The sequence below is a fragment of the Scardinius erythrophthalmus genome (assembly GCF_964197995.2).
Source record: "Scardinius erythrophthalmus genome assembly, chromosome: 5".
Lineage (NCBI taxonomy): Eukaryota > Metazoa > Chordata > Actinopteri > Cypriniformes > Leuciscidae > Scardinius > Scardinius erythrophthalmus.
In genome coordinates, this window is record NC_138225.1 from 24,293,721 (window position 1) to 24,319,835 (window position 26,115).

At 35.6% G+C, this 26,115-nt stretch overlaps 1 protein-coding gene across 4 annotated transcripts in view; it reads right to left on the bottom strand.

Annotated features, from left to right (window-relative positions):
* Window positions 1-26,115, bottom strand: part of fcho2 (FCH and mu domain containing endocytic adaptor 2) — a 48,411-nt gene that overhangs the window by 15,316 nt on the left and 6,980 nt on the right. For all 4 annotated transcript variants that reach the window (XM_081366437.1, XM_081366436.1, XM_081366435.1 and 1 more), the window contains exons 2-15: window positions 22,376-22,467; window positions 19,172-19,246; window positions 18,285-18,426; window positions 15,959-16,111; window positions 15,733-15,837; window positions 14,556-14,654; window positions 10,747-10,843; window positions 6,518-6,562; window positions 6,235-6,304; window positions 5,889-5,913; window positions 5,584-5,640; window positions 5,326-5,383; window positions 4,745-4,920; window positions 1,939-1,963 (exon numbers count right to left, since the gene is read on the bottom strand). In XM_081366437.1, coding sequence (XP_081222563.1) covers window positions 1,939-1,963; window positions 4,745-4,920; window positions 5,326-5,383; window positions 5,584-5,640; window positions 5,889-5,913; window positions 6,235-6,304; window positions 6,518-6,562; window positions 10,747-10,843; window positions 14,556-14,654; window positions 15,733-15,837; window positions 15,959-16,111; window positions 18,285-18,426; window positions 19,172-19,246; window positions 22,376-22,467 — 1,219 coding nt within the window. The remainder of the gene's footprint in view (window positions 1-1,938; window positions 1,964-4,744; window positions 4,921-5,325; window positions 5,384-5,583; window positions 5,641-5,888; window positions 5,914-6,234; window positions 6,305-6,517; window positions 6,563-10,746; window positions 10,844-14,555; window positions 14,655-15,732; window positions 15,838-15,958; window positions 16,112-18,284; window positions 18,427-19,171; window positions 19,247-22,375; window positions 22,468-26,115) is intronic.

Consider the following 26,115-nt stretch of genomic DNA (forward strand, 5'->3'; position numbering starts at 1 on the left):
TCACTAAAGTTAATCTTTAAAAACACCTAATAATTTAATAATAACGTTAAAGGGGTCCTATTATGCCCTTTTACAAAGTCTTGATTTTGTGTTCATGGTGTACTAGAATGTTTTTATGCTTGATTGTTCAAAAAACATTAACAGCATTATTTTTCACATATTTTACACTATTATAGCACCTCTCTCCCCAGTCTGGCTCGAACACGTCGATTTCGATGAAGCCCCTCCTTCCATAATACAAAATGTGCTGTGATTGGTAAGCTGGCCCAGTGTGTTGTGATTGGCACCGCTTGTTCGGTAAAAGTCCCGCCCCTCCATTACTGCGAGTTATTCTCTAGTGTAAATATTAAGGTTGTCTCAAACTTCCACTTCGAGCCCAATTCAGACCCTGACAATGTTAACGAACAAGAGGATTTTGCAGAACGGATTTCATGCACAGACTTTGCAAGCATGGATTTCACAGGATGTTTCAGAGTGGTATGTTTTTTGTAATTTTCTTATACATTACAGATACGGTGTTATCCACCATTTAATCGTGATATTTGTCGGAAAACTAAGATAATACAAACATGAAAACGATCACTAAACCATGGTTCATTTTCCTAAGGAGTGGTGAACCGTCTTACAAAAGCGAGATTACAAAAACAACAGAAAACAAGCTGTTCTTCATAAAATATGCAGCACACATATAAAATTTGGGGTTTTTATGTCCAGACACAGTGTTTAAAATAAAAGTTTGTCAGCCTTAGGAAGGTCAAACAAATGAGTTTTGGAGACATTGTGGGAAAAAACAGCGTCTCTTTAACATAGCGACAACACGGTCTTCTCTAATGCAGCTCAACCAGGCCTCGTACCCCTTTTTGCGTATTCTGTGGGTGGAGATTATTTAAATGAGGAACATTGTGACTTCCTAAGATCCAGAATTTATTTTTTTTGTAGTCCAAACGAGCCGTTCGCTGTAGTTCTTGAAAAGTGATTTCTGTCAAATAAAATATCTCCCTTTGGAGTGGACTTTGAGCTTTGAAACTTTGCAGATCTTTTTGATCATGCTCAAACAGCAACATTACACACTAACTAAAGTTGAAAAATTGGAAAAGTATAATGGACCCCTTTAAATATAATCTTTAGATAATCTAAAATGAATATACATTTTTTTATACTGTAAATTATAATGTCGTAATACCTAAATTCAATAAAACATTTTTAAATTCTGTCCAACAACATTAAGCATAATTCGTGTTGACAACAAAATCAAATTGTAAATTGTATTTAAATAAGTTTCCTTTAACATATAGAGAAAGAATACTTACAATAGCATCTTAGTGTGATTTAAGATAAAACAACATGAATTGGATTAAAGGACTTATCGGATAAAATTATCTGCCAGATCTTATCAATTTCAGCGCGTGCAGGAGGTTTTGGTAAATGCTCTCTTTGAAGAAATGTTTACCGTTTGAGAGCAAGAATAACAAAACGTTTCTACTGTGATCTCAATTACTACGTCTTACGGATTTAAAGTATGCAAAACTTTCCTAGGAGGTTAAAATCGTCGCTCTTGATGTGAGAACATGCCGCAGTGTAAACACTACATTCTGGCATGCATCTGTGTTCGTTTAAGACACAATTTACTGGAAAAATGTAAAATTATGATGGATAGAAAAACATAAACACACAATTAAGCAGTTAATCTTGCTCATGGCTTAAGGAGGCAACGCTGTGCTACTCAGATGAGGAAAAAATGGGAGAAGATGTTTATTTTCTCATGGGATGAGTTGGCTTTGGAGGGGTCACCAGAGCAACATGAAGGAGGCTTGGCGAGAAACGTCATGGCCAAGAAAAACGAAAAAGAGAAGTCAAAATGGCAGGCACTCTCCAGAGCCAAACCTTCAGAGTGACATAGGGATGGAGGGAGGACGGAAAAAAAAAAGGAATACTCACTGGACTGGTTCTTCTTCATATGAACCTGGAAATGAAAACAGGCTTTTATTAATGAGAGTGAGAGGAGTTATGAAAACAGCTGAAGACATGAAGTGCTTCATCCCCACATTCATTCAATGGATATTGGCCTCACAGGACGAAAAGCACACACACAAGAACGAGCAGAGAACCGCACTAGTGGGATTGCATATTCAAACCATCAGTTCAGAAACAATATTCTGCAGGCAGTTTAAACATGAGGAAATGAGTGGCAGATAATTCAACCAAATCCACTACCGGGATTGTTTTGAGGCTGAGAAATGTCAACAAGAGTCAGCTAGCAAAACGGCAATAAATGCACAAAGATGGGCTTGGTTTATTGTGTATTCAAAGTGACTCATATGAAGCATCTCTGAACGAGACTCTGTCAAAGTGGATGGAAAATAATTTCACTTGGTGTTCGATGAAAAGAAACACATCAGAAAAGCAACAAAGACTGTAAACGACACTAAATGATAAATTGTGAAGGAAAAACTTGTGGAAACACAAACAAATACACAAGCATGCATAAAGAAAAATGAAGGCATGGTTCAGTCCCATAGGCAGAAACTGGCAAATGGGTTCAATTACAGCACCCAGGCCACACACTCGCCAATGAAACAGAGAGAGAGAGAGAGAGAGAGAGAGAGAGCACATGAAGGGAAAATAGAGACAACAGAAGACTAGAGGAAATGGAAAGCTCAATAATACCAATAATCTACAACAGATGACATGGCATTCGTCATCACCTAGATTTCCTTGCTTGACCAAAACTGCCATAAAACAAATCCGCCTAAAAATTAAACAGACCCACGAAAAGAAGAGAGACTGAGAAAGGAAACACAAGTATGATATGAGACACAAAGACAAATGTTCAATATGAACACTGTGAGTGTAGTTTTTGAGATGTGTAAATATTTCAGAGGTTAATCTGAGTGATTACTGAGCACATTTGGAAGAAGACAGAAAGCTCAAGCTGGGTGAAATGAATGATGAAGAGCCTCCCTAAAAGATGTGTGTTAATCCATCTCAAACAGAGCAAACAGAGGCGGCAGTGAAGGTGTCTAAAGTAAACTGTGCTCACTGAAAACACAAGCTGGCACTTGTGAGGATGTGTTATTGCAGAAATACATCACTCTGTCATTTCAAAGCGTCACAAAGGGATGAAGAGCGAGGGATGGGAGAGAGAATGTAAAACAAACTCAAAAGGCGAGACTGAGAAGCAGAACAGATGAAATCTTGGGCATAAAGAGAAAATCCTAGTTAGAAATGATGTAACTGATAACTAACCTAACCAACTTGTTTTTATTCTGTCCATTACATATCTAATATTTATCAAATCATAAACAACACAAATATGCACTACCTTTTAAACCAGTAAGATTTTTAAATGGTTTTTTTTTTTTTATCTATTATGCTCAACAAGGATGCATTTATTTGTTCAAAAATATTGTAAAAACATTGTAAAAACAGTAATATTGTTACTACTATTTAAAATAACTTTTTATTTATATGTAAATTATTCCTGTCAGGCAAAGCTGAATTTTCAGCATCATTATTCCAGTCTTCAGTGTCACGTGATCCTTCAGAAATTCTAATATGCTGATTTACTGCTCAAGAAATATTTCTTATTATCACAGTTGAAAACAGTTGTGCTTTGCTGAATTTAAAGTTCAAAAGCATTTATTTGAAATAGAAATCTTTTGTAACATTAAAATTGTCACTTTTGATCTGTTAATGCATCCTTGCTGAATAAAAATATGGAAGAAAGCTGCAAACATTTAATAAGAATCAGGGACATCATTATTTTAACCAACTGGCTCTGAGCATGTCAAGATATTGGCCACCTATATTAACTAAACATCCTTTTGTTACAGGCACAACTCTTGCTTTCATGTGTCCGTGTGTGCACACGTTTACCTACGTGATCTTACTCATTAGAAACAGTCCCTCCATGCTTCCTGTGGTGAGATTTCAGGCAGGAAGTTGCATGGGTTTGTTTACCAACAGCACACACACACACACACACACACACACACACACACACACACACACACACACACACACACACACACACACACACACACACACACACACACACACACACACACACAGATGGTCCACAGGCCTAACACACACACAGCTCACAGTCTGTGCAGGAGGAACTGCTTGACCACACAACTCTACATGCACAAAATGACAGAAAAGTAGGTCACCTTTGCACGAACCAGTACATGTGTGATGTCACCTATTATGTCATAATGACCAACTCAGACTCAAACTACTTGAGATTTATTAAATGCTCATTCCCTCACTGGAAACGTTTAACGTCCGTTGGGCCTAAACAATATTGTTTTCAATGAGCCAGTTAAATCCTTGTATTGACCACAGGTGCATAACACACACACACACACACACACACACACACACACACGCACAAACACACACACAAAATAAAACTGCACTCAAGCACAAATCAGGATTGTAAAAAAAAATGTGTGAAAGCATTTGCTTAATCTCTGAGGTCTGTCTGTAAATATCATAATCAAACAGTGCCCTCTAGTGTCTGCTGGGAAAATTGAGGTTTCGTGGGAAGAGATGAAGACTGAATATATCAACCAATCACAACTCTCTTTGCTGACGCTGTACAATCACCCTTTATAGAGGGAGACCAGCTGCATTATTCTGTGTATGATGAATGAATGTGAGTGAAAGGTCTGTATATGAGGAGTATATGGTCATAGGATCTTCACACAAGGTGTGTGTTCTTGTGTGATGCGTCTCTTACGGCAGGGGTGGGCGAGAGGGTGATGTTTCCAATAGAGGCCTTCAGCTCATCGATGGTGACTTTTTGTTGGTGTGTGCCGTTGTTGGTCTGCACGGGTTTGATCTGGACGTGGAATTTTCTTGGCTCATCCTCATCTTCTGAGTCACTGGATGAATAAAAGGAGTTCTCTTTGGCATGTGATCAGAACTGTTAAGGAAAATGGTTGGTTCGCACACAAAAAAAGTGTGGGGGCATGAAAAATCATCTTAGTATCTTGAGCTAGATGGTTAAAAAAGTTTCATTTTTATTTATTTTGTATGTATTCTAGTCCACACAGAGTGATGACGCAGCTTCGGTAAAGAAAACAGAAGAATGAAGAAAATCTGATGGGAAGGAATGACTTGGCAGCGATTCAGAAAAAAAAGTGCAACAAAGAAAAATATCACAGTATGTTCTCAAGCCAAAAAAAAGTGTTCAGAGTTTACATTGAGTAGAGGCGATGAAAGAGATAAAGGAAAATGTTTCTGTGGCTGAGATGAAAGCGTGTGTGAGGGATGGGGGTGGGGGGGGGGATAGAAGAGATGGATCTGGAGTAAGGATATCATTCTCGTTGACTTCTGGTCGGATACAGAAGCCCTCCTCGTCCAGCTGAGGCACATTCTGCAGAAAAAACACAGAACACACCACAGACAAAATCCTATTATTCACACTCTTCAATACATCAAAGCACAAGCAGAGTCCGACTGAGGTAAAACACACCATTGTTAGCAATATCACAAGAAGTATTTACACTGTGTTGTCTTTACTTAACATTGTAACAATTACAGACACTCCTTCAACAACATTAGGTCACCACTCACGGCGTTATGAAGATCTATAGCACCGTAGAAACCCGGGGGAGCTCCGTTGGAAGCGTTCTGAAAGAAGGATGAACAAAAGAGGCTTTGTGGGTGCGACTCGCATGGAATTACTCCAAAATAACCAGAAAGAGTATACTTTGATGAGAAAATTAGTTTCATATAATGAAATTTCAGAAAAACACCTTTAGTTTTGTATTAATTCAAACATTAAAAATACTGATTATTTTCTCCAATAATAAGAATAAAATTAATAAGCAAATACATTCAATTAATAATTATATATAAATAAGCATAAATATACTCACAACCGCTTCTACTTCAGCTGATTCACTATTCAAAACAGAGGAAAAAAGTTGAATGAGATTGCAAAATTACAATGCAAAAATAACATTACAATTAGTCAAACACAATACCTACTGTTCCAAATGACAAAATGATCAATACTAAAACACTCTTATCTTAACCTCTGTCTCCCGATGAAAGAAATGTTTATCTTCCTCTGTCACATCAAATTCAAATAAGTATCTCACAAAATAATAAGAATGGTAAGTTTCAGAATCTAGTTTAAAAAGTTTAATTGCTTAAAAATTCAGTAAGAAATGTGTTAAAAAGAAGTGAGAACACAGTGAAATAATATTACGAAAAACTTACGTGGAATCTGTGTCTTTATCTCTTCGTCGGCCTGGTATGGCAAAGGTTTTTCTTTTTCTGGGCTTGGCACCTAAACAGACACAGCAATGATTGTAATAAATCTAGACAAATCTAGACAAATCTGAAACAGATGTACATCGCCTTTAAAATAAAAAGCAAAGGCTGCAAAACTAAAATTCAGAGTGAATTATTATAAAGAATATATTATAAATCTATATATATAAATAACAAAGAAAAAATGGGAACAGAGACAAAAAATAAACACAAATTAATTCACACAGACCTTCTGTGGCGATCGAGACATTACATTCCTCAAATTCGATGGGCCCTGTAATGAAAACAGATAAACAAATACAAATAATTGAAGGGATGTTGTTACAGTATCTTGAATTCAAGAATTATGATATGTTGTAATTAAATGTTTTTTTAATACAATTAAATGTAATAATAAAACTTTTTACAGTGTTACATAAAAACTTCGGTTACACTTTATTTTAAGGTGTCCATGCAATTACAGTGTAATTATACATTTAAGTACCGAGTAATTAATTAACATGTACTTACTACAGAAGGAATAGTGTTTGTTTGGTATAGGTTTAGTTGCATGTAATTATGCATAATTTACTGTTGTTACTACAGGACTGTAAAATAAGGTGTTGCCAATGCTTGTACTTAAGTCCTCAAAAAAGAAAAAAGAAAAAGAAAAAAAGGCACACAGACACACATTGGTCAGATTCTCTGGTAAACAAATGTACAGTCATCAATGGGTCTTGTGGCAATCAGCACAATCTGACTTCACTTTTAAGCCAGAGCACGAAGTTCACAGCCAGCATGCAACACACACTAACAGATGCACACCCAAACAAATGTCTGGAAGCACTTCTGTTTTTAACCTCAGAAATCAAACAAATACACAAGTCCAATGCAATGATGTGCAGCACTGATATAGAACTTAGTCAAATGCTGTTTAGTCTCCACTGAAAATATGAATTAATATAGCAGTGAAATGACACACAGACGGCTGCAAAAAAACAACAAACTGCACGCTTCATTTCTTGCTCATCAATTTTGCATATTTACCTCCAAGCTTTTACACTTTTAACGTGACCCATTTCCACACTGACACATAGGGATGAACGGATTTAAGCAAACAAACTCTGCTTTACCATTTTCACTGTATTTGGCTGATCAGGCTTTTGCAGTCATGACCTAACAATGTGTTTCTATTTCAGAGTGAAGTCAAAATATGGAATAAAATGAAATCTAATTTTAATCTGATATCACCGTTACTAACCCCAGTTAGTTTGGCTATAGATTCTCAATAAATACCCTGAACAGCATATAAATATTCATCCTGTGCTTTCGTGACTAGCCGTAAAGAGAGGAGAGATGCCCCTCAGTGCTCTAAGAGCCCTTTGGAGCGGGTTTTCTTTTGTGTTAATGCGCGTAAAAGCTAATGCTTGTCCAAGAAAACGAAAGACAGCATTTTACTACAACCAGACCTCAGCAAGAGAGCCCGGGGTGCTATTTTCATTGCACAGAAAATGCCTTGACCTGAAAAAACAAAAGCGTGTGATATTTAACTCAAGCGGCTCAATAGAGTTTCCCTGGAGAACAGCGTCCGTCAGAGGACCTCATGCGCACCGTTCAGAGCGGTCACGGCAGGCACACATCACACACATCACACTGACGTAGATACAGTATGACTGATCTACTCTACTGCACCAGATCACTTCACTCTCTCATCACTCTCTTCCTGTTTATTTAAGATCATCTCTGATCACACAATCAAAACTAAAGGTCACACACTCTCAGTTCACACAGATGCACACAAACACACACACATGAATAATGAAAGTTTAAAATCACACTAAACTCTTAGAACAAAATTGATTTGATGAGAGATGTTCACACATGAACCACACACACACAAAGACACACACTAACCTAACGGTCTTATTAGGGACATATAAAAGATTATATTTTAGTTAAATATAATAATTCTATACAATAAATAAACTTTCAGAAAAAAACATTTATATCATTTATAGAATTAAGAAAGAAAGAAACAAACAAAAACTATTACTGCAAAATAACTTCAAAATAAAATGAAACCTAAGCTAAAGCGAAAAAACGAACAAAAAAGCAAAGCAAAAACAAAACTTCTTTTGAGGACATTCGCAAATTGAGGCTTTATCAGATTTACTGATAGTCTCCAAATAATAGCCGAATTAGAAACACGCACAAAACTGTATTTTTTTTTTATTCATTACAACATTCGGCAAGTTTGTCAAAACCGAACAATGAAGATTGATTTCGAAGATTTCCATGCAGCTGCAGGCCTGAGGAAAAAGTTTCATCTAATTAAGTGATGGCATGGCGAGGAACGGTGCAAATGACAACACTTCCAGGCTCCATCTAACAATATTTATGCACACAAATCCAAACATTAGACACAATAATACCATCTAAATCTGGAAAAAGGGTATTAGGTTTTGTTTAATTTCATGTAAACAGACAGACTGCTTCGTTTACATGAACGCATGTGTTTGTATTTATGCGTGTGTGGGTTTCTAGCAATACTTTGAGGAAAACATTGCTGAAAAATGTTGACAGAATTTAACTAAATCCAACAAAAACGGTCCTTTGGGAATGTCCTTAAAAAAAAAAAAAAGGTTTACTAAAATTGTCAAGTCGGTTTTCGTTTAGGGTGCGACTTAAGTAATTACATATAGGTTTATTTAAAAAAAAGTTTAAGGTATGTCCTTATTTGGATTGCTAGGTAAATGTGTGCTTTTGTGAGTGCTCATTCACTTGCGTGTTTGTATATGAGAGGCGCATGCAGTCATGCATTAACGGAGGATGTATTTATAAAATTGCATATGTTGAGCATGCAGAGAGGAGAGTTTGCGTGTCTGGCTGGCGACCAGTTCACAGCCCAGCTGGATATTGCTGAACTGCTCTTGTAACCTCCCCACAGCCCAGCGTGTCACTTCGGGATTGTTTCCGTGGTACAAAGTTTGTTCAACCTCTCTCTCTCTATATACTGGTTAGGGCTGCTCTGATTTCATCAGCGTGCCACACAGGTTATTGCTCTGACAGCGGCGCAATCCCTAATGAACAGCTTGATACGGGGGAAGGAATGTTTTGTTGACCAAAACAGCTTTTAGTCTCAATTAATTCTGCTGTCAAAACAAATGGAGGGCAACCAAAAGCCTGAAGGTTTAGCCTAGACCCCTGGGGGTCACTATACATTCATACATGGTTTAGTTGGTCTACCTGTGTATGGCATATTATATACATACACACACATACAGTATCATTCAGAAGTTTGGGGACAGTATGTTTTTTATATACTTAAGGATTCATTAAACTGATTAAAAGTTGACAATAATGACATGTATAATGTTACAAAAGATTGCTATTTTAACATTAATGCTTTTGAAATAGAAAAAAAATAAAGGTATCACGTTTCCAAAAAAACACAACTATCAACATTGATAATGATAAGAAAGAAAAGCATGATTCTTGAGCATCAAATCAGTATATCAGAATGATATATTTCAGAAATAAATTAAACTTTAAAATAATGGCCAACGCCAAACTTTTAAATAGCAGCGTATATGCTAATATATGTATTATTTACAATTATTTATATAAGAATTTTGGCCACTGATAATATAATATAGTAAATATAAAAGTGGTAAGAAAACAGGTTATTACAGCTAAAGTGTGTAATTTCTGTGCCAATGGCATCACCAATCAAGAAAAATTATTGTTTTCAAAATGGTTTCCCAAACACTCTGCAACTGGATGAATAAAACGTATAGTCCCGCCCCAAACACCACAGTAACGTTCTGAAACATCGCTGGGTGGGGAAAAAGTTGTCAAGCATTGTTAAAGGCAAAATCCAGCATCAAAATCCAGGACAACATTTATATTGTTAACGTAATTGCTGGCTAAACCAGTGTAATTATACTCCACCACGCCCCTTTAGCTTTAAGCAAGATTATATTCTCTATGTGAAATGTGAAAAAACTTCCACCCTGTGAAAAGAGGGAGAAGCAGGAGGTCAAATGAAAGGTCACGGAGGGATAAGTGAGGAAAAATAGCAAGCGCACAGGGGGAAGTGTAGCCGTGTCAAGCCCTATCAATCTCAAGTGGCTTAATCTCGTGTAAAGGTGGGCGAGTTTGACATTCCACTTAGCATGTGACGCTAGCGTTAGCATGTGACAGCCAGCGCTGGCTGAGACCTGGGCTGAAAACCCCTGTAAAGGGTCAGAGCTCCACAAATCCTTCAGTGTTGACTCCACTATTCTACAGCAATCAAGTCAAACATACTCTTAGTGTGTTTACTGTTTAGCCTAACACTCATTTATAATCCCTCACCCAAAAAGAAAAAAAAAATTGGTCAGTTGGTAATGAACTTATGACCAGTCTTGTTAAAAAAATCAAGAGCAAAGTAGTTTGGTGCCAGAGGTTAATGCTGTGGGTGTGATTTAGCTGCGTTACCTGGTCTCTCTTTGCCTGTTCCTTTGCTTTCTGCCAGTTTCTGTATGAGGCTCTCGACGGAAGTGTTCTCCATGTTGTTAACAAACTCTTGTTGCACCTTTACAATAAAAAAAACATAAAAAAAAAACATATGCATAAGATTACATGCCCTTCTTCACTACTTGCACTGCTTAACAGCTTAACAGAGAATTTGATAACCATACAATGCTAAATAAATGTTTAGTAATTGACATAGTAGGTATAAAAGTACTAATGCATGTGAAATTAACATTAACCGTCTGTCTAAATACTGTTAGAATTTGGATTAAAATTATTTTTTTTAATGAACCTTATTGTGACCTCACATTTGTGTCTGAACAAAACAAAGATTGACATGATCCCAATAATGAAGAATGCAAGGGTTTCTCCTACAGACGACATGTACGATTATTCCTTGCCATTTATACAAGGATACAAAGGATACAATTAAAAAGCCAAGAAAGACCAAAAGTGCATCAGACTGTTAATGGAGGGCGACTCTACCAAGACTTTGTTCAGCAATGGCAGCATTTGCATCTCAAGCCACTTGACCGGTCAAAATAGGTCATGGACTGCTTATTCTTCAGAGCGGACTCTATGCCATTTGATGGTATAATCATAGCATGAAGTGAACGCTAAATAACAAGGTATTTATGTTGCAAATCATACATACAAGCCAGTATGAAAATTTCAAACGTGAACATCTCTGAACATATTATTGCCATAATATATAATTATTTAAACATATATTTATTTAAAGGGATAGTTCACTTTGAAATTAAATTTTGGTATGTTTTAGCTTACCTCAAGGGCATCCAAGATGTAGGTGTCTTTGTTTCCGCAGTAGTTTCAATTTTGATATTTTTAGGTCAAACCGTTCTTGTCTGTCAGTCATATAATGCAGGTCGATGGTCACTGTCTCAAAGAGCATGCACAGAGAAGTCCAAATTAAACAATTCCCCATCGTAAGTACACATTGATGGCCTAAGACACGAAACGAGTGGTTTGTGTGAGAAAATGAACAGTATTTATATCGTTTTTACCTCTAGTACACTTTCCGGCGCTTGCGCAGACTAAGCCAGAACGCGCGCACACGTCACACACCAGGAAGCGCGCGCGCCCTCAGATCACTTGGACGTGGTTGTGTAGAGGTAAAAACGATATAAATACTGTTCGTTTTCTCACACAAACCGCTCGTTTCGTGTCTTAGGCCATCAATGTGTACTTACAATGGGGAATTGTTTAATTTGGACTTCTCTGTGCATGCTCTTTGAGACAGTGACCACAGACCTGCATTATTTGACTGACAGACAAGAACGGTTTGACCTAAAAATATCAAAATTGAAACTACTGCGGAAACAAAGACACCTACATCTTGGATGCTCTTGAGGTAAGCTAAAATATACCAAAATTTAATTTCAAAGTGAACTATCCCTTTAAAAAGCAGTGTATTAAACTGCAAAATCCTGTTTCCTAGGCTCAATCAATTATTGGGCACCTTGTCTTACAATTGAACGAAAACACCGCATTGATAATCCCTGAATTAAATGATTTTTTAACAATGGCAACAGAAGAGCACATATCTGAAACACTGAACAAAGGGGGCCTAGAAACAAAGGCCTTATGATCATAAACTACAAAATGTATTATGATCATAAACCTGGACTCTAATTGTTTTCACTCTCAGGCAGTGCTTCATCACATTACCAGCGCTTGAGCCGTATCCCATGCAAGCAAGATCAAGGATCTGGAGGAGGAGAAGGTTGAGAGCTAGTGCACGCAATGAGGATGTGACATTATTTCCTTTGTCTTTGTTTTTATAGCCCTCGAGGGATGGTGACAAATGCAATCTCCACCACTGACTCAATGCTTTCTTTTTACAGTTGATGTATTCCTAGTACATTAGATGTTCTAGTTCATGTCATAAACATACAGAAATTCATAAAAATGTTTGTCAAATTAGCATCCATCTCCTTGCCTGTTTGTGGACGAGAGGATCTGACTGACAGCATGTGTAGTGTGCGTATATCAAATCCTTTAGTTTAAGGAGGGGTGAAAGGAAAGTGATTCATGATGCTCGCTGTGAAGCAGAATCACATCACAGACGTGTAAGTGGTCTAGGTTCAAGTATTATTATTTTTTTCAAAGCAATTAAAAAAAAAAAAAACTCCAATAAAGACCTCTAAACCATTAACCAAACCAACCAGCTCTGAAAAATGGTTAATGGTTATAGTTAATATATAACTAAAACTAAAACGTTTTGTTACTTGAAAAAAAGTGTTCAAAAAAGTGTTATTTTATTTCAGCTAATTGCCAAGGCAATATTTCCCATTTTCATTTAGTTTAATTTGATGTACTAAAATAACTAAATGTATAAAAACTTTATAGATATAGATATTTAAAAGAGAACTAACAAAAATTACAAACAAAATTATTTTAAGGTCAAAATGAAAACAGAAAAAAAAAATAATAAGGTTTAATTAGTTAACATTAGTTGACTTCGTTAATTAACATGAACTAAGAATGAACAATACGTCTACAGCATTTATTAATCTTAGTTAATGTTAATTTCAGTATTTACTACTACATTATTTAAAAACAAAAATTGTTTTTGTTAACATTAGTTAATGTACTGTGAACTAAAATGCTAAAATCATTGACTATTAACTCTCTCATAGCTTGTGAAGTGTTCAGTCTGTCTTAAAAGGTTTATGCACCATTTCATTAAAAAATGTAGCCTCATCTCTTCTTTCAAAGACACATGCCATTGTTCCATCTTTTGCTCTGTCATTTCACATCTAGAACCCTTTGTTATATTGAGTTATTAAAACTCATGTACAAGTGAACAGTGACACCAACTTTTGCATTAGTAAATTGTGCACTTGAAAGAGGATTTAATTCATTTTTATGCACACAGAAACAATATAACCATAATAACCACAGTAAAAAACAACAGCAAAAAAAAACCTCAAATCTTATTTATTTTCAGGCTCAAGCTGAATACAAGAGAGTGTGTGGTTAGGATGAAGCCCAAACCAGAGCATGCAATAGTTCTGTGGTCAATAACTAGTAAATGCCTAACAGAGATCGTTTGCTGTGGGTGTGTAGGAATGAGATTGTGTGAATTCAGCATGGAAGTGCATTTCAATGAATAAAGGGGAATACAAATGTTATAATTCTCTCTGAATCAGTGGCAATAGGATTGATCATAGATAAGGAAAGATTGATCAGACAGCCTTATATTACGAAGTTCATTCATGCATGTTTGACTTCTGCACGTCTACGGGTCTCTGACGCCCTCTACAGCTAAAAGATGATGCAACAGCCAGATCTCATAGGCTTAATCCAGTGTTCCCACACTTTTTCGCCATTGAATTTTCATCATTTTTTCCAGTTGCTTCATGACTACTGGTTAAGAATTTATAAAAACAATTTAAGTGACTCATAATAAAAATTCTAACAGATTAAACCTATTTTTCTAGACAACTAGAAAAATTGATTTTCTAGGACTTAAATAATATTAAAAAAAAAAAAAACTCCCAGGACATTAGCAGGTTGTTAGCATCTTTTACAAAAATTATATATATATATAATATAATATATACGTGTGTGTGTGTGTGTGTGTGTGTGTGTGTGTGTGTGTGTGTGTGTGTGCAAATTTGTAATAAAATAAATTCAAGGATAATTTCCTAGATTAAGAAAGTGTCTGGTAACGATGCAAATGAGTTCAGGCAGCATCTTGAAATAACATTTTGCCAGCAGTAATAATGTGTGCATGTTTGTCTGCTCACCTCTCCGATCTGTATGTGCGTCTCTTCAACAGACTGAGAGTATGAATGGATAATCTCCTGCATACGTATGACATGTTCCTCTTCAATGCCCTGGAATTTCTGTAGACACACACAATCTTTAAATAACTTCTTTCTGAAACAGTGCAAAAGCAGTTTAAAAATGGATAATACTGGATACTAGTTTTAGTCAGTCTCAAAATGTGAAGCTGAAAGCAGATGTTAGAAATGATACTTAATCAGACCAGAAAATTTTCTATGAATTGCCTATTTGGGTGGTCTGAGAAGCTAAGCGTGTAACACGCACAAACACACTGAAAATGAATATGTATGCGTGCATGTGGGATGTGTGTGTGTCAAGGATGGCTGCATGCCTGATTTGCTGTTTATGCTCCTCTCAGACTGACAGTAGGGTTTTAGAAGATTTAAGGGGAAGAGGAGAAAAAGACGAGGAAATGAGCGGAAACAAGATAATGACAGCATAAGTCAGAGCATGTGTGACCACAGGGAAAAAACGTGTTTGTGCATGTGTGTGTGGATCATGTAAGGAAACATCAATAAAGAGCTTAAGGTTTGTATGTTTGAGGACTCTGATGGCTCTGATTTGGGAAATTAAGTGTGTATGTGCGGGATGGGTGAGGGGCTACAGTGTTTCCTGACCACGCTACTGAATTTAAAGCAAAAGACTTTACATTGTACCCAAGATGTGAGCTTGAAGTCTTCAGTATGATGAGGTAAAAAAAAAAAAAAGATAGTGTACCACAATATAATACAAAGACAAAAATTTAAATATAATAATTTTAATAAAAAAAATAAAACTATTATTTATTAATTAAATGTATAAAATAAACAAAAAAGAAATTAAATACAATATTAATATAATTTTGAGAAAAACATTTTTTAAATAAAACATTAAATTAAAATTATTAATAATCTTAAATGTAAATGTTACTAATTTAAAGTGAAACCATGAAATCAAAATTGATCATTCTTATTTTTCAAAGAATATTGCCATATTTATTATAAATGATTTATCCATGAACATTATTTTTTTTAAATTGATGTGTCCTTTTAATCTTTACACCTTTTATGATACACTAGGCTGCTAGTATAATAGCATGTGTGTGTTAATTCAGATCAAGCTGCATAAAAACTCTAATAACCCCAACAAACATCTTACTTGTGCGGTTTCTGTCATTCTTTGCTCAAATTCTGTTTTCGCAGTGGCATACTTCTCCACATATGACTTGTAGGACTCAGTGGCTTTCTTGACCTTCAATCCAGCCTACAAACAAATAACACAAACCAGACAGAGAGAAATGTACGCATTCAGACATCTTCCAAACACCTTCCAGATTCCAAACTATTGGGCTGCCATTCATGTATGTACAAGTCTGTGTGTGTACCTTGTCCAGGTCTCTCTGTGTGGCCCCCTCTTTGCGCATACGTTCTTGCTCTAGCATTTTGTTGACGTAGTTCTCTTTGCTCTTCTGTAAGGCCTGTGACACACTCTGGATGTTCTGCACAGCCTCCAGAGTGGACGCCACCTCCTCCTTTGACTAGAAAGTCAGAGAAACCAGAAAGAACTTGAGTATTATTCTCATCTTTAAAAAAAATATATATGTTTTTTTTCACAGCCCTAAATGTCTTGCTTTTAGAATGTAATACAATGGTCATTTTAGCTATGAAATGGACAAAGTTTTGCTAACACAATCAAAGAGTCAGACACAAATGCATTAAGTTTAAAGAGCCAAACAAAAAACATGAGGAAAAAAGTAAACACTAAGAGGATCAGCCCAGTCGTCATGGTTTTCTTTTTTTCTGTAACTGTGTAAGCTATCAAACACTGTTCCTCTGCACATGCACAAAAAAACAGAAACCTGTTTTCCTTTCATAAAAAAGATTTATCACAGTCATACAAATAATACATATAATAAATAAGTAATAATAATTCATAAACTAATAATTTTATTTATATTTATCAATTATTAGTTTATGAATTATTATGAATTATTTATTATTTGATAAATATAATACTCACGAAAGTGAGTACACCCCTCACATTTCAGCAAACATTTTAGTATATCTTCTCAAGGGACAATACTATAGAAATGAAACTTGGATTTTTTTAGAGTAGTCAATGTGCTGCTTGTATATCAGTATATATGTACTGTCCTCTGAAAATAATTCAACATACAGCCATTATTGCCAAAATAGCTGCCAACCAAAGCGAGCACACCCTAAGTGATAATAGCTGTACGTCGTTTAACCATGCAAAGCCACATGTCCTATTCATCATGTTCATGTTTTTGTCTGCTTGACAGGACCATACAAATTGTTGTATCTTGTATTAGAGCAGTTAAAATTTGTGCTTTGAGTACAATTCTCTCATACTGACCTCTGGCTGTTCAACATGGCACCTCATGGCAAAGAACTTTAAGGATTTGAGAATTAGAATGGTTGCTCTCCACAAAGATGGCCTAGGCTATAAGAAGATTGGTAACACCCTGAAACTGAGTTACAGCACAGGCCAGGGTCATACAGAGGTTTTCCAAGACGGGTTCCAGTCGGAACAGGCCTCGCAAGGGTCAATCAAAGAAGTTGAGTCCTCGTGCTGTGCGTCAGGTGCAGAAGCTGGCTACAAAAACAGACGCATGAGTGCTGCCAGCATTGCTTTAGAGGTTGCAGAAGCAGAGGTTAACTGAAGTTGAAAACAGAAACTGGGCCGAACGGCATGATAACGACCCCAGACACACCGCCAAGATGACAACTGCCTTGCTGAGGAAGCTGAAGGTGATGGAGTGGCCAAGTATTTCTCCAGACCTGAAACCTATTGAACACCCGTGGTGATTCTCAAGTGGAAGGTGGAGAAGCACCATGTGTCTAACATCCAGCAGCTCCGTGATGTCATTATGGAGGAGTGGAAGAGGATCCCAGCAACAACCTGTGCAGCTCTGGTGAAATCCATGCCCAGGAGGAATAAGGCAGTGCTTGATAACACTGGTGCTCACACAAAATATTGAACTTTGGACACAGTTCTGACATGTTCACTTAGGGTGTGCTCGCTTTGGTTGGCAGCTATTTTGACAATAATGGCTGTATGTTGAGTTATTTTCAGAGGACAGTAATATATATTCTGATATACAAGCAGCACATTGACTACTCTAAAATATATCCAAGTTTCATTTCTATAGTATTGTCCCTTGAGTAGATATAGTAAAATGTTTGCTGAAATGTGAGGGGTGTACTCACTTTTGTGAGATACTGTATATATAAATTAATATTATCTAGAGACCATCCATTACTATTTTTTATTTTTGTTTTGTTGAGATAACAATAATAATAATAGTAATAGTTGACAAATGATTTCCATGAGAGGACGAGGAAGACATCCACAAACATTTCAGAGATATGAAGTTAATAGTGGAATATACAGGAGACCATTTTTATTTATTATTATTATTATTATTATTATGTAATTATATCCCCATTTCATATGATGATAGTCTGTTTTTGAAATGTGGATGTGAGAGTGACATTCACCAGAAAAACCCTTTAAAGTTGTATCTTACAGCGATTACATACCAGACCTCTGACCTTTTTAAAAATGACATGTGTACCACAGACTCATTTAGCAGAGAAATTGGGTTCATACTTTGCTATGTAGCATGTTATGAGCAAAAACCTACATGGATATTAATCAAACACCAAAGATGACGGCAGCTCCCATACCTTCTTATGATTTTTGGCTTGTTCCTCCACATATTTCTGGACTTCCTTGATGAGCTCTTGCAGTTTGCGGACCAGCTCCATGTGACACGCAGCCAGTTTCTCAGTGGACTGTTTAAACACATCCCACACCGGCGCAAACGTCCTGTGGAACAAATGGCCATTTCATTTTCTTCTCAGTGCATAATACTCAACACACTTTGTTCAAATAAAACATTAAAATGTGTTAAACATGATTTGTGATTTAACACCAAGGTCTGTTTATCGTCTCGATATCAGATTTATCCTCTGGTCCTGGTTGTTTTTAATGGAAACAGCTCTGTGCAAGGTTTAATGGCACTATAATGTCGGTACTGACAATATGATATGTGGGGGGGGGGGCTGAAAATCATGTTCGGCTGAAATAAAGCACCGCAGGCCAGTGAAAAGCCAGCTTTCATTTGGATGCATCTAGCATATTTTGCAAATAGTTATTATACAAACTTTGGCTATTTCAGGACCATAATAGCAATAACAATGAGTTAATTGCTTTCCTCCTGCAGATCTTTTTGAAGTAGCTTATGAAGTTTCGCTTGACTGGCAATATGTCTCCCATTAGCAGGGAAAGTACAGCAAGCTTGCCAGAATAAAGTTTATATAGAATAAAGATTCACAAATGTTCCAGGCAGGTAAGTGAACAGCTGTGGGTATTCATTTTCTTTCCTTGCAGGTAATGAACTTTGGCTTTCATGAATAAAGCCTGAGAGACATTGAAATGATGCAGGTTTTCCAGCTCATTATAAATACATTATTAAAATGGTGTTCATAATGAACCCACTGGTCCTGTAAACCCTCAGACACACACACACACACACACACACACACACACACACACACACACACACACTTACCCTAGCTGAGAGCAGTTGCTGGCAGTCTTGGCCAGTTTGGTCATTGATCTTGAATACGTCTCCTCTATGGTGGCTCTGAGACAAGAATGGAGAAAACCATGTGTGAATAATCAATCAAATCCAAATAACGACAGGCTGTCACTGATTATTATGTTAACAAATGAGACCCTATTGTAAAGTGTTACCATTATTATTTAGAAAGATATCCTTTAACAGGATTGTTTCACTCGCACAAACATTTACATATACTTGCATTCAATAGGTACCATAATTAATTGTGCTTTGTAAAAAAAAAAAAGAAAAAAAAGAAGCTGATTTAAAGAAAATCTAAGAGTTGCGCAATGTATGTTGCACAAAATACACTGATGCACCTACTACATATAAGCAAACAAACTTAAGTTAAAATTGATTATTCTCTTAAAGCTTGTGCAATACGTCAAGGACACATGAAGAAAAGAAGACTTGAGCTAAATCAAACAGAAAGACATAATCTGTCGGTATTAAAAACACAATTGTTCACATACATATATGCGTGAAAGTGTGATGCTTACTTATGAAATAACAAGTCAATGGTTTACACATTTAAATTAATGTCATGATCTTAACCTTTTGATCCAAAGCTTGTTTGACATTTGTATTGTAGACAAACATAAATTGTGAATGCAAATTAATTTTACAAAACTAAAAAGATTTTTAGTTTTTAAAAAGGAGAAGAGCATGTGCTCAGCAAACTCATTCAGCACTTTTCAGCAAAAAATAAAAAAAATCTCAGGATGATGTTTGAGAGAAACCCAGAGTGTTTTGGTCACTACATAATTCCCATACATTAATTTGTGTCATTTCATGTCATAGTTTGGATGTTTTAACTATTATTCCAAAATCTGAAAAACAGTAAATAAATAAATAAAGTGTAACTTTGTCCAAATCTTTGATTGGCAGTATATCCCTACAGACATTTGCCCAGATATTTTTTTAAATCTATGGCTATGGTCTTCTTTTGTTGTGTCAAAAGAGAAAGATTTATAATAGCAAATTAGTCTGGGTACTGTTTAACTCAGACAAAGACAATGTCACATTGTGTCCAGAAGGGGGAGACAGACACAATCCATTTGTGGAGAAACCTCTCCCATTATCTATCAGCACAAAACTTTCAATGGCCTCAAAGTGCACTGGTATTATGAATCCGCAAAATTCCTCTGTCAGGATAGAGCTCATGAGACGGTGAATTTATCAGAGTGTGAATTCTTTCCGTTAGTTTAACGCAGCTTTGACCGTTAAAGCAGGTGAGACGTGTGATGGATGCCGAGGCTTTTGGTGAACTTGCAGCATTCCTGAAAGCCATTTGGATCATTTTGTGAGAAAAGTTTTAAAATAGTTTCCTCTTGAATAGCTTTACTCCCTTGACACATGTCATGCTTGTGTAAGACAAGCAAGATTTCTAGCAGAGCTTCAGCCCTTTCAGAGGTGAACAATCTGACAAAACTGTGCATGTTTTGGAACAAGAAGATCTAAAGTATTAACAGCTATTCAGTACTGTATTCAATAAATTCAATATATTAAATTATGACTACACAATTTGTTCAGACAGTGTCATCAAAATTCCGGTATAAAATACACTAATCAGCATTCGAATGACAGAGGCATTGGAGTAAGAGTAACCAAAAATAAGTGCATGACACAGCTATAGACACTACACTGCACATTCAGTATGAAGATACATAGGCTAATATGTCAGATCCCTAATTGCTACCAAAAAAAAAACATCTGACTAAGACTTCTGGGGCCCGTACCATGAAGTTCAATCAAACTCAGGGTTACAGAATAAGTTGTGATTTGACAAAACCAAACCAAACCAATTCAATCAGGCTTTGTTGGTACTATGACGCTGATCATCAGCTTTCTCTGTTAACTCAGGCTTTAATCCTGAGTTTATGGAGCATGTGCACATGAAAGTGTGACATCAGCAGCGAACAGAAAATCACATGCCTTGAAAGATGCAAAACTGCAATTCACTTCTCAGGAGAAAATCAACAAGATTCATTTCTCTCTTCTGCCGAAGAATATGAAGTACATAAAAGCATTTACACATTATCAGTGCAAGTGAAAGTTGTGAAGATAGTTTATATATATATATATACTTGAACATGTAAGCTCACATGTAGTCATCAGATTTGGCTGATTCCAAATCTTATATATATTATATATTATCGGCATATATTTATTTTCATTTAAACTAAATGCTTAATAATAATTGTTAAACTAAAATTGCACGTGTAATGGATTAGGGGTATAATAATTAAATAATAGCCTATATAAATCATATAAAACAATTAATTTAAAAAATCATTGCTATAGCCAGATAATTTTGTCTTTAAAAAACTGTTACTACACAGTGGCCTTAATGTGTCACTTTGCTCACAGCTGACTGGTTGAATTTCAGTTTGAGATCTCTTCCCCGGGAACGTTACCTGCCCCGGAGCAAGTTACTTCGGCAATGAACACAGAGAGAAAGCAGAGGCACTTTCATGATGCCTAAAACCCAGGGTTGGCACAAACTAAGCATACCTGGCTATCCACCTAAACCGACTTCATGGTATAGGCCTCAGGTCTCACTGTTAAGAATGATGAGCATTTCTAAATATCACATTTTTATCAGATTTTGAACCGCAGACATGTGATTTGGATCAGGTTAAATGTGGTTTAAAAAAAAAAAAAAGAATAAAAAAATTGTGTTAAGTGAGTATATGATTGGTGATTTCATAACAATTCACATACAGAGTTAATTTGAATATTATTTATATAGTGTTATAGTATTTATTAATATTTTGAATTAATTTTATATTTTCAGTTTTCATTTATTTGTACCTTTTGGTTTTGTAATATTTCTATTTAGCTATAATTTATTTTTGTTGGTTTTATTTTTAGTCATTTTAATGACTATTTTATTTTAGTTAGTTGTCAAGGCAACATCTCTAATTTCAACATTTATATTTTTTAAGTTTAGGCTTTTCATCTAATATTTTATTTGATTTAAACTTTATATCAATGAACGAAAAACGATTTTTAATAACAACTGCTAACATCGAGCATATTTTAGAAAAGATGAATGTCTGAGTTATGACAGGCTGTAATGAACAATGTAACATTAGACTTTGAGGTAACTCCCCTCATCCCCCCAAAAACAAACAGAAAACACAGTTTTACCTTTCTCTGATGAAGTCTGACAGCTCCTTGCTGGATATCTGGCCATGTTTCATGTTGTGGTACAGTACATCAAATCCATTGTTTTTATCGCCCTGCCAAAAAGAACATAAATTCATTAAAAATCAACTGCATTTGATCAACATAACTATATTTTTTCTCTAATAAAACAAAACAAAACAAGAGGCAATGTTAAGAAAGAGAGCCAGACTGCATGTCATCACTGATGCTGGCATTTGTTTACCACTTTAGGTTTCTCAACAATCATTGCTGCCATGGTCTGAATGGCATCTAGCTGGCTTCTTAAAGCAGACTGGTCCACCATGTTCATCCGCAACATATTTTTGCCCGTTCGAGAGAAAGTCAGTGCTGTAAGGTTGATCTGAACTGTGCAACGGGTTTCAAAGCAACCATGGTTACAACGCCGCTACAAGTGTCCAATATCAGAGTTTTAAAAATGCAAGCGCTAAACTAATGCATTATTCAGGTCTAATCCCTCCTCTAATTTTGTAATGACAGAAACACACACACACACACACACACACACACAGACACACACACACACACACACACACACACACACACACACACACACACACACACACACTCAGAATATCTGTTCTGAGTGACTATAAACGTATCTGTTGTCTATCAACAGACATAATCAATCATATGCTCTAATACATCTAATACATCAGATTAATGAACCAACAAGCTAAATTGCAAGCTATATTATTAGCATTTCTCAAAAGCCAACTGTGAAAACACAGATATCTGGCACACCACGAGAGTTCAACCAGTGATTCAAAGAAAAGCACAAGAAGAAGAAAAATGCCATCTATTCATAACCATTGTAATTATACATTACAATTTAAAAGTTTGGGGTCATTTCTTTTATTAAAATATTTTTTAAATAATTTTTTTATGCTCACCAAGGCAGCATTAAAAAATATATAGTAAAACAGTTATATTGTGACACATTATCATAATTGAAAATAATAGCCTATATAAATGATAAAATATAATAATGTTAATAAATACAACGTTTTCTACTTGATTATATTTTTGTCATTTATTCCTGTGATGGCAAAGCTGAATTTTCAGCATCATTACCCCAGTCTTAAATCTCACATGATCCCTCAGAAATAATTTGCTGAATTGCTGTTCAAGATACATTTCTTATACATGATCAATGTTGAAAATAGTTGCGCTGCTTAATATTTTTTGTGGAAACAGTAATTTTTCAGGATTCTTTGATGAGTAGAAAGTTCAAAAGAACCGTATTTAAGAACATTCGATTCCTGTCACTCTTGATCATTTTACTGTATCTTACTGACTAAAAAAAAGTAGCAATTTCTACAAAATATCAACAGTGGTCCACAGAATATATTCATGCCAGTTTTCATTTTAAAAGCAGCTTGGTGGAGTATTTCAGAGAAGAATCTAGAAAAGCATGTTAGATTGATATGATCACCAACTATGCAAAAACACATCAACATGATTAATAAACAGAATGAGCAGCTCTCATCTCGGGTTTATACTGTGTGTAACTTCCACATCAGCTTTTGTGGACAAAGCAAATATCATGCAGTGTGTGTTTCCTGTGTGATTGTTCAATTGTGTGTTGAAAGAACAGCGACGGGAAAGCCAAGTGCAACAGAAGTGACCGAGGCGAGGAATGCAGTGATATTGAAAAATACAATATAGGAAAAAAACAACAAACTCAGGGAAATGCTTTGGGCGTCTGCTCCTTGCATGCCAGTTTGTTCTGTGATTGGTCCAGGCAGCTTATATGACTTTTTTTGTGCCTAATCTTCAAACTTAAGTCCAGTCATAAATTGTTGTCACACAAAATTTTGCTGTCATTTTGTTTTGTTCAGTTCAATCCTTTTCAATTGATTTTTTATAATTAACATGATGACACTACACTTAGCTTGGGTTAAACTCTTTTTAAACCACAGGTAAAGGCTAGTTTTAACCTTGCGTTAAGCAACCTTTTACACTTGTGATGTGAAATGTAAACAGTAAAATGATGTGCCGAATGTTACAGCAAAATGTTTAGCAATAGACAACCAATCATAAACTGCTTCAAAGTCACAGAAAATGATATGCTGTGTTTAGTATCTACATAAGACCACATAACTATCACATTTATTTTCTGAAAACCAAATCTCACAGTAACTCACAATGCCATTGTCAAAACTATGCCTGACCTGCTATAAATCCTTGATGTTCAGAGAAGTTCGATAAAGACCAGACATACAGTGGATGAGGAACAAAACTTGTAGGTGGAAGTTGCTAAATTGAGCTTTGGAAAATGCTTGCTGACTCTAATGTGGTGTGTTGTGCCTTTATATGTTTCTGTTTCTGTGAGGGTGTTAACTTTACACCACAATCTGGCTCGGGACAAACCAAACAGAATTCATATTTTAAAGCCAAAACACACAAGACATGAAGGTACAAATATTTGTGCTTGGATTGAATGGGACAACTGGTTTTGCAAACTGGTTGAGGTTCCCAGTACCGTGATTGTATGCAAAGACCTTGACTGCAAGCACACACACTCTGCATTTTTACCTGTATTTCATTGCATTTTTATTTTTTTTAAAATATTGTGCAGAGAAACCAAAAGAATATGAATCAAATTGGTTGGCTTAGAAAATAGACATTTTATTTTCATGCCTAAATATGTTTGTTTGAATTTATTGTAAGAGCTACTCTTACTTTCATTGTTCATATTATTGCTCTATCATATTTTATCTTTAATTTAATAACACAGTGAATATTTAGAGCTGCTCCATTTTCAGTGGATTTTTGGTTCTGAGAGTTATATTGTATGTAGCTCTTTTGATAGAGGAAAACAAGATACATTTCTAGTTTAAACATTATTTATTCTTCAGACATTCATCTTTAAATACAATAAGTATCAGCTGTGTGCAAAGTGAATCATATTTGGTTTTCGATTACTGAAAATGGGTAAAATTTGGGTAAATTTGAACATGGAGCTGCTTTGAGACCGCCATATCTAGATGGGACTGAACTATAGGGCCTTGAAAATGAAGATTTCAAAAGGAAAGTTTATCAAGAATGAGAATCTAGAACAATATTAAGGTATCTTTGGCATTGAACCATTCGGGACCTTTAAAATGAAGATAACAAAAGAAAAGTTAGTTAAGAACCAGATGCTAAAAGGATATTAAAATATCTTTAATACTTCTTAGGTTACAGGCATGCAAAACTGAGGCAAAAAACAAGTGTTTTTTTTCCATTTTCGAACGGTCACCGTTGGCATAATGCAACACAGTTTGCTAAAGTAAACAGATTTTACTAAAATACCTACACTCAAAAAATTTATTTTTGCCTCGTTAAATTCAATTAATTAAAATAAGCAAAAGTAACACGATTGTTTAATATTTTGTCACAACTTAATTTAATTGTGTTCAATCAACCTAATATATTTAAAACTGAAGTTTACTTACTTAATTTGTGTGAAAACTACATGAATCATTTTTGTTGACAACTAACTGGGCAGTGGATCTGTAGTTCCCAGCATGCTTTGCAAGGGACAGCATTAGGAGGGTAAATTTAGGGATTAAAGTGTTATTTTATGTGTTTTTCTATAAATGGAAAGATGTTGTTAGTTAACGTTAGTGTTTAATATTCAGTTATGTTAGAAATTTGGAGGACTTTCTGTAATGTTTTTGAATTTTGTGGTTACCATTATGCAGAAGAGTGGCGACTGT